The sequence below is a fragment of the Chrysochloris asiatica genome, unplaced genomic scaffold, assembly GCF_000296735.1.
Source record: "Chrysochloris asiatica unplaced genomic scaffold, ChrAsi1.0 scaffold00040, whole genome shotgun sequence".
Classification (NCBI taxonomy): domain Eukaryota; kingdom Metazoa; phylum Chordata; class Mammalia; order Afrosoricida; family Chrysochloridae; genus Chrysochloris; species Chrysochloris asiatica.
The window spans coordinates 15133786-15142191 of record NW_006408558.1 but is presented as its reverse complement, the minus strand read 5'-3'; the positions used below and the strand labels follow the sequence as shown (position 1 = coordinate 15142191).

General features: G+C 52.4%; 1 protein-coding gene across 2 annotated transcripts in view; it reads left to right on the top strand.

Annotated features, from left to right (window-relative positions):
* The first annotated feature begins 52 nt into the window (after positions 1 to 52).
* The window catches only part of ANO1 (anoctamin 1, calcium activated chloride channel), a 109656-nt gene continuing 101302 nt past the window's right edge, over positions 53 to 8406 (top strand). The window contains exon 1 of one of the 2 annotated variants that reach the window (XM_006860820.1): positions 53 to 167. In XM_006860820.1, the coding sequence (XP_006860882.1) occupies positions 60 to 167 (108 nt within the window). In that variant the 5' untranslated portion in view covers positions 53 to 59. The remainder of the gene's footprint in view (positions 168 to 8406) is intronic. The other variant, XM_006860821.1, reaches the window with a different exon arrangement.

Below are 8406 nucleotides of genomic sequence, written 5' to 3'. Positions count from 1 at the left end.
CGGGGGCCGAGGCTGGGGAGGGCGCGCCGGCCGGCGGGCCTGGCGCACAAGCAGCCGCGATGAGGGTCCCTGAGAAGTACTCGACGCTCCCGGCCGAGGACCGCAGCGTGCACATCATCAACATCTGCGCCATCGAGGACATCGGCTACCTGCCGTCCGAGGGCACGGTGAGTGAGGGCTCCTGAGGGCGGGAGCCGTGTCCACACCTGCAGCGCAGCTGACGGGGGACTGCGGTGGGGGAGGAGGGGAGTCCTGGGCCGCACCCTCCGCACACGTGGACCGGAGGGCCGGGACCAGCTGGGGCCGCCGGCTCGAGCGCCCCCCGCAGAACGCCGCGCCTCCGCAAGCTGGGAGCAGTTAGTCGTCCCGGGAGCAGTTAGTCGTCCGGGGCCCCCGCTGGCAGCAGCCCTCCCAGCGTCCCAGAGTCCGGAGCCCCGAGAAAGAGCGCAAGACTGGGACTTGGTGGGACACTCCCTTCCTAGGCCGAGGTTTGGGGGTGCCCCTAGGGGCAGCCAGGATGGGCGGTAGGGAGCTGAGTTTGAGGGCCATGCTGGGGAAGGATAGCAGCCAGCAGGTTGCACCGTGGCCACCCTCTGGGACTCCTGGCCCCTTGGGCCCTCGGTGTCTCCCACACCTGCCAGGGAGTGCAGAGTCCCTGAGCGCGGTGCCCCGGCCCAAAGTTCCCAACGCCTGAGACAGCACCGGGCACCCACAGGACAAGACACTTTTGGCATGAGCTGAACCCCCACCCCTTCTACCTCTGTATCCCCCACCCCTCCACCCCAGCCTGGTCAGCGTAGTGGTTGGTGTCCTCATGGATGAGCCTGAAGCCAGCCAGCGACGTGGTTGAGGACCCCTAGCCTTGCCCTCACTAGCCCCCCACCCTCCCTGAAGCTGGACCCAGTGGGTATGGGGCCCCAAAGGCAGCATTCACCCATGTAAGGTTTGCCAGGGAAAGCAGGGGCCAAGCAGGATGCTCCGCAAGGGAGCCCAGCTACCAGGGTCCCTTTCTGGAGCCAGACACACCCTACACCCCCCCACCCCCAGCTCAGCTGCACCAGGGCCCCTGAGGAACTGCCCTTCAGTACAGAGCTGACAGGGTAGGGGGTTATCCAGGAAGGTGCGGGGTACTCCCCTAGCTGACACACCCTGGGGGCTGCATCTGGGGCTCAAGTAGGGAGGGGGGCTTCTTCTGAGCAGCTGGGAGCAGTAGGGAGTCAGTGTAGACAGAGAAGGGAGGGTCTGCTGTGATCATTGAAGGGGGTCATGTGCACCAGGCGGTTCTTGGCCCCAGGCAGCCACAGTGACTATTCAGGGAAGGCCCGCCCCTAAACGCATAAGATCTGATGGAACATGATCCACCACGGGACAAGGGACATTTCTGTAGCCCCGTGCTGGTGCCCAGGTTGTTGTATGTCAATTCATGGATCTCTCCCAACAGCCCAGTGGGCTGGATACTGTTATTACAGATGGGGAAACTGAGGCCCAGAGAGATGCGGGACTTGCTCCAAGCCACCCACCCGCTGGGAGGAGAACTGGGAAGGGTCCAGGGTACAGAAGCAAGTGGCCACAGAAAGCTCTCTGAAGAACCCCAGAGGAAAAGGAGCAAGTTTTTTCTGTGAGGTTTCAGGCCAAGGAAATTCAATGTGCCAAGAGCAGAGGGGGGCACCTGTTAGGAGGCTGGAGATAACGGTGGTGGTAGTGGCCAGTGAGACGGAGTGAAGGACTCACTCGGGTGGGAGACTTGAGGCTGGACTGATGTGAGGATAAGAAATAGAGATCTAATGCATGAGCTCTCTCATAAGAGAGTTTTAGAAGTAGACAGCATGTCTCTTCCAAACCGATCCAAGAGTCCCGAAATCAGCAGAGAGACAGCTTGTCTCTCATTCCAACTCGTCCCCAAGGCAGACACAAGCCAGCCAGCCTGGGCCTGTTGGCTCTTATGTATACACCCGTATGCATGGACAAGCTTCAGGACTGGGAATATGGGGGGCTGTGAGTCGAGATGGCCAGGCAGCATCCTGCTGATGGAATGTCCACAGACAGGTTAGAGCAGCTGCCCAGGAGCCAGATCTGTCTAAGCAGGGACATCTCCCAAGGCTTTCCCAGCTCAACTCAAGCCAATAATTATTGCTCACCCTCTACCCTGAGTCACGGGTGAAGGTGGCCCTGTACATAGGAAGTCCAGAGGGTGTGGACTTCATTTCAAAAAGATCCTATCCCATTCCCAGACGGCTCCATGCAGTGGGAACATATTTTAAATCAACCGCCAGAATGCTTAGCCCAACCCACGAAGCCAATGGTCCACAACTGCATCACTCTGTCTGTTTTCCAAGTTCAAGTGTGAAAGCCACTTCTTTGTTTCTGTACAAAGAGATATCAGAAGGCAAGACTGACAAGCCAGAGGCCAGGCTGGACACACTTGATTTCATTACATTTCCTTTCCTCTTCTCCCCTGACGGCTGTCAGGGGACCCAGACAAGTCCAGACAGGCATCTGACAGTAGGGATCTGCCCACCTGCAGACAGAAGAGGGTCTGCGTGTCTGCTGATCTACAGCTGGTGTGGGAAGCATTTTGGGATGACGTAACTTGCCTGGATGTCAGAAACTGAAGCGTAGGGCTGCTAATTTCATGTGAAGGGTTTGAGGAGCAAGAGTGATGTTTAAAACAGATGTTCTCTTCGGATCTGAAACTCAACTTCCTGAGACCAAAGGGAATTTTACAGGCTGATGATTTTATTTCCTCCAGTTTCTGAGGAAGTGAACACAGTAAATTCCCTTAGAATGTTCATCATTTAGACTTGCTGTGGCTGTCCGTAAGTCATGAAAAAGGCAAATAACTGCAGATAACCCATTGGCCCACTGAGTCGCTCGCTACTCACAGTAGCCCTAGAGGGTGGAGCGGAGATACTCCATATGGTTTCTGATGCTGTTGATCTTGATTGGAGTAGACTGCCTCATCTTTCTCTCATAGAAGCAGCTGGTGGGTTTGAACCACCGACCTTGAGGTTAACAGCCCAATGCTTAGCCCACTATGCCACTGGAGTCTCTTGACTACAGATAAGAAGCCAAATGTGTCTAAGGTGTGAGGGAGCGTCCCAGAGGCACAGTCTGCCCTTTTCTTGAAGTTTAGGAGGAATTAGAGGAAGAAAGCAGTGTGTTGCCCTTGTTGTCTGCCCTCTTCCTGTTGGGAGTGTTTGGAAAGGGCTGCCAGGCACTTGAGATGTAACAAGACCTTTCTTCCCCTGATGTTTTCCCATGTGACCCCTGGAAGCCATTTCTCTTCTACCCTTGTCTTGTCTTCCCAGAGTATTTCCCCCTTGGTCCTCAGAGGACGGTCTCCCATCTCTTTTGAGATGTTTTGGTCCCCATCTTTCAGATGAACAAACTTAGGCTAGGAGCTGGGCATGTTGTGTTTAAGTTGCTAACCCGGCTGGGTCTCAGCTTCCTCATCCTTGGATATGGCGGCCACTACCAGTGCCAAAAGAACCAATAGATCCATTTTGGAGGAAGTGCAGCCAGAGTGCTCCTTAGAGGCCAAAATGGCCAAACTTCATCTCTCACACTTGGGATATATTGTCAGGAGGGACCAGTCACTGGAGAAGGATATCATGTTTGGTAAGGTGGAGGGTCAGAGAAAAAGAGGAAGACCCCCAACGAGATGGATTGGCCAAGTGGCAGCATGGATGGACTCAAGTGTGGCAACAGTAGTGAGGTTGGCCCAGAATCGGACATTGTTTCATTCTGCTGTGCATAGGTTGCTATGAGTCGGTGCCGACTCGATGGCACCTAACAACAACCAGTAACAATTGCTATTCTCTGTTGCTCATTCAGTCATTTGCCAACAACGTTTTAGGTGCCAAGCATTGAAAAAGGCAAATAAGCCATCAATCCTTCAACTTTAACAAACATTTCTTAATGAAGGGGGAAAGGAGAGCATGTCCAAGTTTTCCTGACCCTTTGAGTTGGGAAGTTGTGTGTAAAGTCTAACCTGCATCCCTCCCACTGCAATTCAAATCTTTGTCCTTTGTCTTGTCCTACACAAATCAACTACTTCCTGTAACTTTTTCTCTGTGTTTCTGCCTTCCTGACTTCCTCCAAGCCCAGCCCTTCCAGCCCATTTACAGTCTTCTTGGGAGAAGGGTCCACCCTTTCAACCTAAAAGGTGCTAACCCTTTCCACCTATCCAGAAAGAGTTATCCCCATTTTATAAAACTAAGACCCAAAGAGATGAAGCAATGTATGCAAATCAACAGCCACTCAATTATAGGACAAGCCAGACCTTGATGCTCAGTGCTGCCTCCTGCTGGTTGAAGCATCCAGGTTGCTTTTGGAACAGCAACTGTGATTCAGCGCCCTCAGTCATCTTTTGCTTGTGGACCACTCTGACCTTGAGATCATTTTCTCTCCCCCTAGTTCTTTATTTAGGAGCTCTGGTAGCGTAGTAGCGACAAGTCCGGCTGCTAACCTCAAAGCCACCACCAGTTCGAAACTACCAGCTGCTCCACAGGAGAAAGATGAGGCTTTCTGTTCCCATAAAGATTTATAGCCTCGGAAACCCTATGAAGGGTCACTATGAGTCGGAACCGACTCCACGGCACACAACCACAAGTTCTTTATTTGGAGTCCTGGTGTGGCGCTGTTGCTTAATGCGCTGGACTGCAAAGTCAGCTTGAACTGGGAGACCTGGCAGTTCAAGTTCACCAGCTGCTCCTATTTTATTTTTTCCACTCCTATTTTACATGGAGGGAAGCAAGCCCAGAGAGGTTAAGTTATGTGCCTGGGATAACACAGTTAATTAGCAAGTGATACATATCCAAACTGACCATTCAAACTCAGGCTGGAAGATCAGCATATTTAAGTGCAGTTGGCACTGTCCACTACTTACCTGCCACCCAAACTCAGCTGCTGCCCCATTCTTTTTCTTAAATAATATTATATTATGTTTTTGGTGAAAGTTTGCCCAGCAACCAGCAAGTTGGGTTCCCGTCTTATAATTTCACAGTTATTCAGTAACCTAAGTTACGCTTTCACAATGCCAACATCCTCTGTAATTACCTTCTGGTTGCTCTGTTTCTCAGGGCTCTAGTTTCCCTGCCCCCTTATCTTCTCTTTTCTTCAGAGTAAACGTGGACCTTGCAGTCTCAAACAGGTGGTTCTGTAAGATAAACACTGGGCTGGGAACTACAAGGTCGGTGGTTTGAGCCCACAAGCTGCTCTGGGGGCAAAAGATGAGACTTTCGGCTCCCACAAAGATTTACAGTCTCAGAAACCCCATACAGGGTCACTGTGAGTCGGATCCTACTCGACAGCAGTTAACAGCAACAAGTCTCACACAAATGGGGTTTTTTAGTAGAGCAACTTTCTTACAGAGTCCTAGTGTGGCACTGTAGGGTAAGCACTGAGCTGCTAACCACAAGGTCAGCAGTTCAAACCCCCCAGCCACTCCTCAGAAACCCTACAAAGGGTTGCTATGAGTCGGAATTGACTCAACAGCACTTGACAACCTTTCTTAGAGGGAAGATTCCTTATTTTGTATGGCAGCTCACTATTTCACTGAAAGTGGATAGATTCAGTTCAAGGTTTAAAGAAGTTCTCTGGTCTCAACTGGTCCCCTGAGTCTGCTTTTTTCTTAAGAAGTTGGGTCCTACTCCACAGTTTTCTCCAGGGCCATCCAGGGCCATCTGTTGAGATGCTGGTCAGAACAGTCAGTAGTGGCCTCTCCCTCCACGTCCTTTCTCTGGAAACAGAGGCAGAGCTGAGTGTGGGGTCAGCTATGGGAATTCGGCTCCAGGGCCACCCTCTTAGCTGGGCAGTGTGAGCCAACTGTTAGCACCCACCTCCCAAGGCTGGCTTATAGGGACTCATGAGGTGCCCAGTGGTCACTGTTCCTGCTGGGGGCCCTGGATGTGAGGATGGGATTGGAGGCTGGGATCAGCAGTTGCCTACTCTTCAGCCTCTCCCAAACAGAGCAGTTCTGCTCAGCCCCTCCCAGGGCAAGACTACAGGCACACCGCATTCTCTGCAGACAGGAGATGCCGGAATCTTCCATGAACATCCGTGTGATTGAGCTGGGGGAGTCATTTGATCAGACCTCGGTTATGCCTTGCTTCAGAACAAGGCAGTAGGTGAATCTCATCTTTCTGAGATTAGAAGTACTAGATGGTGCCCATCTACCACCACTGACTGTTCTCCCCCCAGCCCTCAAAAACCAGCCCTTCTTCCCCCCTGGCCACTCCCTACCACCTGAGCCCTCCCAGCATTGTTTACCTGCACAGGTGTGGTGCCAGGCCATAATTACGCCACCAGGCTGAGTCCACACTGTGCCCTGTGCCTCTTGGTAGCACGGGAGCCTGTCTGGGATAGATGGCCGCCCATCCCTTGTGCACGGCCTCCTGCCAGTTCTGAGAGTGACGGCACCCTCCCAGGGCTTTAAGCAACATCTGAGTGTCCAGAGGGCATCTCCCAGGGCTGGAGAAGTTGATAGGGCAGGCACGTGGCTCTGCCTACCCCCACACCTGTGTGAAGGACTGTATGCCCTGCACTCCCCAACCCCCAAGTGCCCCTCTTGCCTCCCACAGGCAGCCCCTTCTCGGTGTCTCTCCCTCTCTCTCTTCTTACTCCTGAGGCCAAGTGCTTTGAAAAAGAGGCCCTTTCATACAGGGGCCTTCCATCCATCCTCCAGTACTGTCTTTGTAAGTTTGCTTCCCTGAGCTTCCAGAAAAAGGCTCTATGGCTGTGTTTTCTGTTGGGTGCCAGAGTTCCTGGAGTGACCACGGTTCCTGAGCACAGCTCTCTGATGCTGTGGTCATGGGTGTTGGGGTCCAGCCCTTAGCTGTGTCCCACAAGTTGGCTGCCTGCAGTGGGAGACTTTATGAGTGGTGCTTGGGAGCTGAGATGTTAGTCTGAGAGCTGGCATGCAAACATGCCAGACCACTGTTTTCTTCATTCTGAAGACCCCCTAGCTGATCACCTGGCTGTCCCCATAACCTAGGAAATCTCAGAACTCTAGATCATCACCTTGGGCTTCGTTGTTGTTCCGTGTTGTTAAGTGAGTTTGGACTCAGCAACCCTAGGTAGGCTTCCCAGTGAGTAGTTGGTAGGTTCGAACCACTGACCTTGCAGTTAGCAGTCCAGGGCTTATCCTGCATCTCCACACCAGGACTCCACTTTTGGCTTTAGCACTTTGCAATCATGTAGCCTTCTCACGTGGTCCTATAGCCCTCTAGGTAAATGAAGGCAGTGAGGCAGGGTGGTCTCTGCCTAGCAGACCCCATGGGACTGGTCTGCTTGGCTCAGCTGAGGCAGCCTGAAGGGCAGAAGTGGGGCTATGTCACAAGGGTGGGGAACCCACACCCACAGAGCGGATCAGCACCCCAGCTCCCTCCCCTGGCTCACACCTCTGAGCCCTTCTCCTCTACCTGAGGGTCCCCAGCAGGAAGGAGCCCACTGACCATGGCAGTGACCATGCTTAGCCACACCCCCTTCCCTCACCCTCACTCCCCAGCCACCTGGATCATCTGCATCCGGGCGGTCAGCTTTGGGAGGACCCAGTGCAAATGTCACGTGCTTCACTTCGGACCCCACAGCTAGGCAGTGGCAGCTATGGAACCAGGAAGCAGAGCAGACTGCCGTCCTTACAGACCCTGTAATCACCAGGATATGGTGAGGCCTTGGGTGCTGACCCAAGTGGGGGATTGCACGTCAGGGCCTCAGCTCACTCTGCTCCACCTGAGACCCCTCTCTAGGAGGTTTGTACTTCACAGCACCCAGGGTCCTCACCTCCGCCCTGCTAGAGCTCTGTAGGAAGTTGAGGACTTCCTGGTGATTTTTGTCTGGTTGTCAACCTCATGCCTGGTTAGCAGCCAGTCTCTCCTAGAATGTCTCCTTCATGAGAACAGGGTCTGTCTGCTGTGTCCTGGGCTGTATCTCAGCACCTAGGCTTAGAGCAGGCATTCGGTATTTGTTGAATGAACAAGTGAGTGGATGAATGAAGGAAGGAGCGAGAAAAGGATTTAGTGATTGAATGAGTGTGAGAGTATATGCATGGTTGGTTGAGTGACTCAATGAATGAATGAGTACATGAATGAATGAGTGAATTAATTAATGCATAAGTGAAAAATGAGTGGATGGATGAATGGAAGAAAAAAGATGAATGGATGAATACAAGTATAGAGAGAGAAATGTTTTAAGGATGAGCGGATGGATAGATAGATGGATAGAAGAAAGGATGGATGAATGGATGGTGGGAATTTAAATGATGAACAAATGGATGGCAGGAAGGATGATTAAATAAATACACTATTGATCATTTCTTTTTTGGCGGCTCTTTTGATGCTTTCTGCATCATTCAATATTTTGCCAATTTGTTGTTGTTGTTAAATGCCATCTAGTTGGTTCCGACCC